This window comes from Sebastes fasciatus, chromosome 3 (assembly GCF_043250625.1).
Source record: "Sebastes fasciatus isolate fSebFas1 chromosome 3, fSebFas1.pri, whole genome shotgun sequence".
In the NCBI taxonomy this organism is placed as follows: domain Eukaryota; kingdom Metazoa; phylum Chordata; class Actinopteri; order Perciformes; family Sebastidae; genus Sebastes; species Sebastes fasciatus.
This window is the reverse complement of record NC_133797.1, coordinates 6,611,260-6,623,575: the sequence shown is the minus strand read 5'-3', so window position 1 is coordinate 6,623,575 and position 12,316 is coordinate 6,611,260. Positions and strand designations below refer to the sequence as shown.

The 12,316-nt window shown below is 39.8% G+C and overlaps 1 protein-coding gene across 7 annotated transcripts in view; it reads right to left on the bottom strand.

Annotated features, from left to right (window-relative positions):
* tenm3 (teneurin transmembrane protein 3) overlaps positions 1-12,316 on the bottom strand; it is a 385,078-nt gene that overhangs the window by 117,444 nt on the left and 255,318 nt on the right. For all 7 annotated transcript variants that reach the window (XM_074628332.1, XM_074628353.1, XM_074628362.1 and 4 more), the window contains 2 exons: positions 11,661-11,834; positions 7,445-7,509 (listed from right to left, as the gene is read on the bottom strand). In XM_074628332.1, coding sequence (XP_074484433.1) covers positions 7,445-7,509; positions 11,661-11,834 — 239 coding nt within the window. The remainder of the gene's footprint in view (positions 1-7,444; positions 7,510-11,660; positions 11,835-12,316) is intronic.

Here is a 12,316-nt window from a genome sequence, read left to right as displayed (position 1 = left end):
TAGTAGAAACACAAAATACAAGTATGAACCTGAAAACGAGCATGATATAGGACCTTTAAACGACACAGAACAGCTAATACTTTACCAATCACTCTCCAGGCTACGGCCTGTTCTGTAACAGAGCATGTAGAAGGAACTGCTTAATGACTTTTGGATAGAGTCTTGAAAGGGGGGAGAGAGAGAGTGGATGCGGAAAGGGCCACAGGCCGGATTCGAACCCGGGCCGCCGCGGTCAGGACCAAGCTTTGATACATGGACGCCCGCTCTACCAACTGAGCTAACCCAGGCGCCCTGCTTAATGACTTTTAATGGGATTTGGAAGCCCACTACCAACGTAAGCGATAGCGATATAGTGATAGCTGATATCATGTGCCAACATTTAATATCCTTAGATGAGACACCAGCCAAAACAAAGAAACACAACAGAGGATCAATATATTCCTAATAAGTTTGGGAGCATCTAAAAAGCACACAGACTATAATGGGCTACTAAAATAAAAGAAACAAAGCCCTAGGTATTTTACATCTGAGAGAAGTTAGATGTTGGATATGCGAGGCGGCTCGTGTCCCACGACAGTGCCCGACACGATGCCATAAAGATCAGAAGCAGTAACCTGTTTGTGTTGGTTAAACATGGGAGAACACATGAGGAGTCTGGACTGGATTCCTCACACAGCAGATATTAGAGAGAGTTGTGTCAAGGACCAATTATTGATTCAACTTGGGAACATTTAGTGAGAGAACCAACATATTCACACACACACACACACACACACACACACACACCTCTCTGCCTCATTAAATTAGAGCCGTGCTGTGCTAGCACGTTATCCACAACCCCTCCTGGTGAGGACAGGAGCAAAGGGTCATGGGAGAGTGCTGGCTAATCGACAGGAGCCTGTGTGTGTGTGTGTGTGTGTGTGTGTGTGGATTAATGGCTATGGTAACAGTCATACAAGACCGGTTCTCTCTAACAGAACCATTTTAGGAAATTTGGGAATTAACAAAACACTTCAGAGGAATTCAGTTGGTGGATTTAAGGAAGGTAAAAACTATAAAACCATATAGATTCTTGTTACATGAAGGTCGTGGTAATTTGGCATCACCTGATACATCCATCCATGCAAGAGCTAAGAGGGTCAGTTGGTGTTAACTTTTAATATTTCCTGTTCTTTTTGTTCTCTCTGGTTTGTGAATGTGAAGCTGCGATGAGAAAAAAAAAGAAAATCCCTGCAGCAGGAGAACTTTGGATCGATAGAAGATGAACTATCCTACTGTGTTCAAAGAAGGACTGGAATCAACAACCTATAGCGCACACTGTCAGCCTTACTGTGTCCGTTTAGAAGTGCAAACTGATCCCAGTTCATCCTGATAATCTGACACACACTGAGAGGGATGCGGCGGCCTGATTCAACACTTTTAGGGGAAGGAAATGTTTTGAGAACATAACAGAGGAAACTGTTTCACTTCTTTTTTATGTTTTAGTGACAGTGCTGTATACTAACAGGAATAGCTGTTGAAAATGACATCCCCTGAACAATGTGTAGCAACTATAAATGCTGACAGAAGAAGAACGGCTCCCATCACATAATGTAAAGGGGGCACATCCATAGTCTTTGATTTAGACTTCATGTCAGGACTGTGTTGGGGTGCACACAGTCCTTAAGAGGCCTTTGTCACAGCAGATATTTTGACTTGACTTGACTTAGGAAAAGCATAGGTGTAACTATTAGCATCAGTGATGGCTCCATGCCATTTAAAGGGGACATATCATGCTCATTTAGTTTAGTTTAAGTTTATACTTGTATTTTGGGTTTCTACTAGAACATGTTTAAAAAACACATTGTTTTTTCTCATCCTGTGTGTCTGAACATACCTGTGTTCACCCTCTGTCTGAAACACTCCGTTTTAGTGCCTGTCTCTTTAAGACCCCTTCCCGAAAAACCCCAGTATGCTCTTATTGGCTTGTTGAATCACAAAAAATCTGACTGGGTTGTCTTATTTCACAGTTTGTGGGTTGGTAGGCACTCCAGACACCCAAATGTATGTGCACAAGCACTGAAAAAGTGAGATTTTCACTGTATGTCCCCTTTAAGTCCAATGAGGAAGCATGCCTAATTGCAGGGAACACCTAAATGGATTGCAGCCATTAGTTACTGTACACCAGTCCTTTTCTTGCTATGACAAGTCTCCTGTGGATTTCGTTCCACCTTTATCAGTCTGATTTGTTACATGGAAAGCGCAAAATTATTCCAGTCTAGTATCCTGAGGAATTACATCCAAATTGGAGGATTCTGCACCTCACGATTTATGTCCGCTGCCAATGCAGGAAGTATTGTGCCCTTAGTGAAGCTGAAACTAAGGTGGTGGATGCCGGGTTTAATTGGTATCCACAGGTTTACATATTACATTCAAGTAAGAGTAGCGTAGCTGCTTTAAGGAATATAATATATTGTGGGCATAGTGAGTGTGTGGTCGAGCGAGAGACGGTGGATGCGTTCAGGGCAGACAGGTGTTCAGGTGTTGGCGATCAGAGCAGGTAATTAGCAGCAAATTAGCAGTAAAGTTGTTTAGTGGCAGTAATTGTACAGTGTAGGTTTCAGTTTGTCCATAAATACATGCTGCAGCTCCTTAAGACCCAAGTCAAGTTCCTGTGTCTTGCTACCCAACTGCTGGGTAAAGTGATTGCAGCTGCAATGCACAGATCTAGTAGGAAGCAAGAATTTTACAAACTTTGGAATTGAAAGTAATTTGGGGTTTTGAAGAAACATCCAACATAAACATCGGGGGGTGATGGGATTAAGTGCTTCGGGGCTTTGCCCAACTTCAACCTGAGCAGACGTCTAATCAACCTCAGCGGGTGAAAACACCTGGAGGTGTGCAGATCCTTTAAAAGCATGTTTTACATTTTGAATATTTTCACATAATATACATGCATTAATCTGATTACATTAGTGAATACCATTCAACAGCATGCTTCATGAGACAAGTTTTATCTTCGTGTATATATGAGACAACAGACATTGGGCTGTAAAGCTCTCAAGGTTGCTAACTTCCTCTAGCATATCAGCTGGCCCTGAAACAAGTGGTATCGCTAAGTGGTATATCCACATATTTTACCTGATTATGAAGTTGTTTGTGTGCTAATGGGAGATGATATGATATGGAAGGCACAGCCATACATACAGCAAATAATGTTTGTTCTTTCAAAGTAAAAAATAATGGTTAAAATATAAATTATAAGTTAAATTACAAGTACATTATGGTTGACATCTAACACAAAGGCAAATTAAAGCTATAGTACTAAACGAATAACCACTTCCATAAAGGACAGATTGAAATTAATTGATATATAAACATTGTTATCATTATTATTATTATTATAAACATTCATCTGAGGCATACCAGAGTTCAACCCATATGTATGTATGCCTTTTAGCTGAGTTTTGGACATAAATGCTGAGCAGCAGGAGTCCTAAGTGACAGTGGTGCTTTGCATTTCTGACACCGTGTCCTTGTTATTTTACAAATTACTGACCGGGCAGATTCACAAGAGATCAAAATCAACCTCTGCTACTTATTACAAATGATTATGCTGTAGCTATCCTGAAATGATACCAGACCCGTGATAATATAGCTGAGGCCTTGCCATGCAAATGCAGGAGTACAAGCTAATTCTAGAATGATTGACTTGAAGCAGTGTGTCCTCGAAAAACTCTTCAACTTATTTGACTCACACTGATTGGAAAAATCAGTTGAACTGGTTTTAGAGAAGCGTGGGTGAGGAAAAATCATCTTTTTTTTTTGTGAAAAGCACTGGACCAGAAAAGACTTGAATGAATGGATTTTACAGAATCATTAAAAGTCAGCACACCCCGGTGGGAGTCGCGGAGAGACATTCATCGTAATGGGTTTACTGAATGGAGTGTAACAGCTCTCATAGTGGCTGAGTATTTGTTCGATGCAGGGCCTTGTTTTATGGGGAACACCTTGGTCACAATTAGTCACAGGGGAAGCTTTTATGTGTGAATGAGTGTGTCTTTGTTAACACAGCCTGTTAGCATATAAAGTCAATGACTAGGAAAAAAAAAAAAAACAGCAAATCTGGATCGTCCCTTTATATTTGCATATGTGTCACTACAGGTGGATGCCTGCAGCAGCTTGTCCATTCCCACGTGTTTTGCATGTGAACGGTTTATTAGAATATGAGCTAACAGACTTTGGAAAAGGAGGGGGGGGGTTCTGAGCAGCAAGGTCATAGAGCTGTTGGACATTTGGCTTGTTAGAAAAGAGTCCACAGTCATTTTCCCATAAGAGTCAAGCCACTCCAACTAGGGATGCTAATTTTGAAAAATGTTCTTAACCGATAACCGACCCTCGTTAACCGATTATTAACCGACAAGATTTGTGCCTCGCATGCAGCGGTGCGCCAGCTGCAGTGTATGAGCACAACAGACAACGGAGTCCCCAGTTCACCCGTATGGGAGCGTACAGTATGCTGTATTCACTGTCTCCAGTTCACCGTCCGGGAGCGTTAACTTAGCAGGCAGCCACTTTCCCAGAGAAAGTCTCCACTGGAAACTTAGTTTAGTTTAGCAGGTTGTCCGCTGTGTGTCTGCCCGGCATACGGATACACTGTCTGTCCGGATTAACGATAGCGATTGGCCAACAAACAGTGTGTGTGTTTGTGCTACGTTAGCAGCTGCTAGCGTTGCCGGTGTCTCCGTGCCCGCTGTAGCCACACACACATAAGCTCTGTCAGCGCGGCTTAACTTCAGTGAATGTGGGTTTTGTTGGTGGCGTTATAGCTGTGAACGTAGGTGTAGCAGACAGTGTGTGTACAGTTTATTTGTCGGTGAATAAATGCTACGAGGCTACAACTCGCTCCGCTCAAGCGAGCTATAGACAGGAACCAACTTCCTGTATCTGTAACTCCGGCTCAGACTGTCTTAAGGTGGACCAGCTTTTCTCCTTAAAGTGACGAGTTTTTCTCAGCTTTTTAATTAATTATTAACATTTCTTTAATCGTTAATTGGTTAAAATGCTTAATGTCAGTTAACGATTAAACGGTTCATTATTAACATCTCTAACTCCAACACTATGCACCTCAAATCTAAATAGAACGCATGCACAATAACTGACAGACTAAAGCAGAAACAAGGATTTTGCTACATGAGGGAGCCCATGATACATGCGCGCGCACGCACACACACGCACACACACACACACACACACACACACACAGAAGACTAGCCTGTGGCAAGAGATCTGCAAGTCCAAGGACCACCTGAGCTCCAATCATAAATGCTTCTGTTCATTGTGGGAATCGATGACCTTTAGAAAAAATACCTCTCTTCCTCCCCTCTGACTCTTTTTTCCATCGTTCATTCCCCCATCTTTCTTTCTCTCAAGGCTTTTTAAAAAAGAATATCACTCGCACACAATCTAACAAGGAGCAACCGGCCTGACAGTTCTAAAGCGATGTAGCGGAGAAGGAAAAGCACTGAAGTATTTTTATGACTACAGGTGTCAATGTGAGGCCTCCATCGGGATTTAAAAAGGCTAATACTATTTTGATTTCATTTTTTGGACTGAAGCTTGCACTTACAAATATGTTGGGCTCATTCTCAAGTTTTAAGAATTCAAATTTTCACAACAAAAGTGAAAGCGGTCCAAATTGAGTGTCCAGAAACAGATTGTATTGACGTCAGTATGTGAGAGAGAGGAACCCATGGTACACATCATGGGTCACTACTGTTATGCTGTTATACCTCCAGGGAGTCCAGCGAGGACAAAAGTAATGTTTGAAACACAACAATCAAATTTTAAAAAATAAAAAATTTAAATTGTATGAAATTAATTTGGAGATTTGATGTGACATTTCTCATTTTATATAGTAGAAGAACACTGACTCAGTCTATTCAGTGGCTTAAATTAACACTTTCACAAGACAATTATTAACATTGTAAGATGATATTGACTTCCATTGACCCACAGTTAATTTTGCACCCAACATAATTAAAAACAATTACAGTGAGGGGAAGGGTCACCATATTTATATAAGTCTTTATTTAAGTCTGTTAAAAGGGAAAGTTTGATTATGTGTTGCAATTTATTCACTAAAGAGACTAGGTAATTAAGGGTTGTTTTAAAACTGCATTGGTAACACTTTCTATGACACCCATGTCTAAAATGCATTATAAACACTGACGTAATGCATTACAATGTTTTGTGTGCTGTTCTTGCATATATATATATATATATATTGAATATATATTTTACTTTACTTAAAGCAAATAATTAGCACTTAGATTACCTTATAAATGCAATACAATGCTTTATAACAGTGAATAGAATGCACTGTAAAATATTATAATGTATTGCAACTATGATCCTTGCAAAAAACAGTCAGTAAGTGACCAGCAATTATGAAGTCATATGATACTTGACCTTATAAGTCATGATGAACTGATGTATAATGTGTTGTGATTATTGTTATAAAGTATTATGGATATGTATGAGTGCTTATAACAATAATTATACAGTGCTGTAAGCAGATTATAATGCTTTCTAAGTATGTTCATGCATTATATACATGGGCGTCATAGACAGTGCTACCATTGCGGTTTTAAGGGAATGTTTTGCATGTATGACTAAAGCCTGAAAAAGAAAGAAAAAAAGAAATACTAAATATGAGAGAATAACACATTTCAACACTAGTTTTGTCAGGTTTATCTAAACCCAAATAAACCTGACAATGAACTCTTTGAGTTATTACTCTGAGAAGATTCCTGCCTTTCAGCGGCACCATGGAAGAAAAGTGCACAAAGTATTCCTACAATTTGATGTATTACATATTTGTCTGTCATCAGTATTATGCAGAGTTCTTCTGATGAGAAGACAATTATTGCGGTCTAAAATCAATATTTTATTGTTGTTACACTAAAAAAAATGTAGTGGAAAAAGGATCATGTGAACCATTGTTTTCATTCTGGTGGAGTGATGTTGAAAATCTGATGGTACATCTTGCCAACAATTCAGCACTGTATTATTAAAACCATGTTTCCAAAGAGGATTCCAGCTACGATTTAACCATTAAATCATATTAGCTTACACATCACCTATAGCACATCCTGGAACACAGCGGATGAATAAGGCCTGGAGAAAGGAAAACCCTAGCAGTGTGGTTATCTGATGGGCTCATACCACAGAGTGAAAACCAACACATGCCGCAACAAGAGAACAAGAACGATCGGTACAGAGAAAGCTAGAGAGGCACGGAAACTGGACAAGATTGGAGGAGCGATGAGGTGGGACTTACAATGGACAAAGCAGAAATAAAAGTCTCATTTGTCATCCTGCACCTGGGCCAAACTAACCCTTCAGTCTCATGTGTGTACATGTATTCACAGCACTGTGTGTGTGTGTGTGTGTGTGGTCTTACCTATGCAATAACAGAGCAGGACAGAGAGCAGTACAGATAGTCCTACTGCACTGAGGGCTGTACACCTGAGGAAAAGAACAAAACAAAAAGATTGTTGTGTTGCTGTCACCTTCTTCAGTATTGGCTTTTTGTCTGAAATAACCTTCACAATACAAAGAAAACACTTTCGACATTTATTGTTGCAGCTTCACACAATTGTTTAATTTTTGATGTATGATCAACTCCCACAATACACTCTGTTTGCAAACGATTATGGCGTCTACATGACGGCCCTTTTCATTCGTTAATGGGGAATTTCACCATATTTCAGTCTTCAATGTTTCCTGTGCAAAATGTTTTACTGTATCTTAGAAAAGGAAATTTTTTCCTACCAAGTTCTGACCGTTCTAATCTGTTCCTGCAGTATTCACTGTAAATGCTACACCCCGACAACCCAGGCCCTCATCTCTATAGCGGCATGCCAACAACACTACACAATAACTGTGGTCTGTGCGAACCTTTGAGTTGTGGTTAGCAGCGAGCATTTCTGGTTGCGTGCAATTTGCAGACATTATATTGTATGTAACATTGTACAAAAATTGAGGTTGGATAGAAGTAAACAGCTAACATTACATGTACGCACACTATTATTATTGGCCTTGAAACCATGGCAAATGAAATATTTGACATTGATAGATACATTTGACAGTGATAGGTTCGACAAACAATTACAATAATCAACTACTCACTTGCATGCTGTGGGAATTGCTTATTTAGTAACACTTTCTATGACGCTCATGTCTATAATGCATTATAAACATACTTATAAGCAAGGGATAATGTACAGCGAGCCAGTTGTTGTTTTGAAATAAACCCCGACAAGGAAATGCAGGACCCTGACCCGCTAGCTGTACATTATCCTGCTTATCACACGGCTACTTACTTAAGAAATCAATAATTTGACACAAAAATGGTCTTCAGAGTCAGACATCAGAACTTTGTCCATAGCAGCGGTCTGTTATAAAGAAATAACAGACTGGAGAATGCCGTGACTGACCAAAATCGAGTATTCAACAAAGCTGTGTAATAATCTGCTTATAGCATTATATAATTATAGTTATAAGCACTCAATGCTTTATATTAATAATCATAACACATTATAAAGCATTTTATAATGATGGTCAAGCCAATGATCAAGTATCATAATAGCTGCTGCTCACTCACTGACATTTTTTTGTTGTTGTTGCAAGGACCAGTGTATTATAATTTCCATATTTGTAATACATTCAAAACTTTTTATCACTGTTATAATGCATTATAATGGGATATTATAAGTGCTCATTGTTTGCTTTAAGCTAAAAAAAGTGATTTTACAATGTTTTGTGTGTTGTTCTTGCAAAGGTTTAATGATATTTTTTTCACTTTACTTAAAGCAAATAATTAGATAGATAGATTCACTTATAAATCACATTATAATGCATTATGATGTGATTATAATGCATTATAAAATATATTATATGTATTTATGTATGCAACTATGGGAATTGTAAGGCATTTTAAGTATGTTTATAATGCATTATAGACATGGGTATCCTAGAAAGTGCTATCACTTATATCTCAGGGTTCCCCCCTGATGTCACACACAGCAAAAATCCCTGGATGCTCTTGTCAGCAGGCTAGCAAAGTCTCACAACCAATTAGATGGCAGCTGGCTGGCAATTGACTGCTGCTTTTATGGCTCCAGTTACTGCCAAGATTCAGTCGACTGTTAAATGTAACTCAAACCTGTCTTTGATGTCACATGTCCATGTAACCTGTGCGCGTGACATTGTCTGGCAGGTTCATTGTGGGCAGTGAGTCTCTCCGGTGTGTGTGTGTGTGTGAGAAGTGGCAGCAGGTAGACGTATAGCTGCAGTGAAGTGCATGATGTTAAGGGTGGTTAAGTTACAGTAGTCAGCCGTATAAAGCTCAGGGTGCAGTATATAGCTGTAGCAAGGCCGTGTATTATGTTCGCTGCTACAGAAGAGAAATAAAGTCCCTGTTCATGCAGCGTTACAAAAGTGACTCTCTTCCGTTCTGCAGCGTAGAGTTGGCCCCGACTACTAAGACTAGTTACCAGGTCTATGTGCTAGCGCATCAATTATGTCCAAAACACCAAAGCAATGTTAATTTGACCATTTTTTTTTTTGTCATATCAAACTACTTCCATTCAGTTTAACCTAGAGCTGTGTTGCCAGGAAGAAATCGTCAGCATTTAGACCCAAAATACAAAATCTCCACTCCAGGATGTTTGATTTACTAGGTCAGAACCCTGGTTGTATGTCTAAGGGTGCTTTTACATTGGGGATCCAGGCTCGGATCCGGGTACACTTGTCCCCAAAGTCCAGTTCGTTTGATTAGTGTAAACGCTCCGAACCGTACTTGGGCACGGTTCGTCGATCCGTACCCGAGTCCACTTGAAAAGGTGGTCTGGAGTCCAAAACACGGACTGCTATTTAAAATGAGTATCGTTAGCAGTTAACGAGTAGTTCTGAAAGATCAGGCTTTTTTCAACGCCGCCGGTCTCCTCCGAAATCTGTATACATAAAACTGTTTCATATCTATGTCTGTATCTGCGCGCATCACGCGCCGATCTCATCCTCTGAGCTGCACGGCCGTGGATGATACAGCAGGAAGGCCGGAAGTTCCTTAAAATATAAAGCGTAGACTCTGCCTTTTTTCACATCAAACTCTTTGAAATAAGAGTTTATTTCAACCAAACTAGAGTTGGTGATTGTTGGAAAGACTAACAACGACGGTATTGGTGAGTTTTATTTTGTTTCTGTTGAGTTTGAATGAAGTGTTTTATGATGCTCCGCCACTAGAACAGCTGATCTCAACATAAACAAATACACGTGGGTGATGACACAAGTGTACTCGGGCACAGTACGGATCAATCGTACATAATGTACCCTAAGTTTTTCTTCTCACTAAACTACAGCAGGGTGAGATGTCACATATAGAGATGTCATTTTCTAAAAGTGATGTGCGGAAGTTTGAAAATCACTAGATGACGCGTCGGGGTGCGGCATTGCCCTGTATTTTATTACCTGCTAACTGTATATGAATGTACTATGAAAGATAATACAAAGAAGTGAAGAAAGATAAAAGAAAGAAAGGAAAACTGTGTGGAAAAGGGAGCCAAAGGCAGGAAGGACATTAATAACGATACATCTAAATTCCGTCTGTAAAGGACCGAATGCAAATGTTGAACAAAGAATACTGAGAATGTGCATCTACCATTGTGTATGTGTATATGCATACCGTATACAGCATTCTGATTATATAAAAAGCTGGCTGAATATACTGTACTGAATTCTCTTTTTTTCCCATTGTGCACTGATGGGATGGATTTCACAGTGTTGTCAGCTTTACAGTATGTCCTTGTGGCATTCAGGGATATCACCCTGATTGTGTGTGTTTGTGTCAAGACTGAGCAGAAAGGGATCTGAATTTTCCTCCCTCTACTCTCTGAAGAAGAGTATTTAGAAACACTGACCTCTTATGTGCTGACAAGCTTCTGGAAAGCCTATTCTTAATTGCAAACAAGAACCTTTTCGCTGTGTCAGAGGAAAGACGTTTTGTGTGGTTGGTAATGTAGCAGTCGAAAGGAGTGCCTTCTGTTTAATTTGAGGTTACATATATGGTGTGTTTTTTCTACTTAATTTAAGCTACGTAGTGACATCTGGAGCATGTACCCAGGTAACCAAACTGTCCTGACCCAATATCGGCCAAATATCGAGCTCGTTGGATTGACACGATTATGCCAGACTCCCAATGAATGATGTACAAGAATCATCTTAAGCAGACTTGTCCCATTCCAGATACTTATGTACATCGAGTCGAGCCCAAATTGCCAGTCCATAACTTAAAAACTTCATCAAATCTGTTAGCAATTTATTGTAACTTCATCTCCCTTTGTGACTGGAAGGTAGGCTACTGTCCCAGCCATTGTTATTTGTCAGAAATTATAATATATACCCAAAGGAATTGCACAGAAGAAAGGGCCATCACCACTGACAACTTCTACCCAACACTGATTATGCTTTTGTTGTGTCATAATGTGATTTTCTTTTAAAGCAACAGAAAGAATTGTCCCAATAATTACCCCATCACAGCTACAAAATGGTTCTATATGAGACGGATACGGCAACAAATCAACAGGACTTTGGTTTCTTATGGCTCATTTCCATCTTACCTCCATGAGCAGTACTTGGAGGATTTCTTGAACTTGAAGGCAGAGCGGGACAGGGTGTTCCTCGGCAACGGCCTGGTGGGTGGGGAGTACACGGAGCCTGTTGCCATAGTGTAGCCAGGAGTTGCCGTGGAGAAGAGGGGGGTGGTGCCTGTACCTGTCTTAAAGAGGAAGTGCCTGGAGGACGAGACAAGATAGAGAGGGAGAGATTAGTTGTGGTACATTAGTAGAGGACATTGACTTTGTTCACATACACTGAACATGATCTGCAGTCCACAGTTGTCACACACTGCCCCCGGTGGCTTATGAGACTACGTCATTTTCTCTTTGTTTCAAAGAGTGATGCCCTGAGGATGATTCATTAAATCATATTATTCAACAAAATTCATAATCATTGTGATAATTCTTAATTACTTTTGATGGCCAAATGCCTTTTTGAGCTTATGTACCAACATAATTTAGGACCCCTTTTTCATTAATATATATACAGTATATATTGATGATTTAATTAATACTAATTGTATTGATATTAATAATTATCTTTATTATTTGATAATAACAAGACCAGCTCCTACGTATGTCCCCAACATACACCAGTGTTTTGTCTTTGTGTAGACCACAATGGTTGGGGACTCTCATAATCTCACACAAGTCACAGT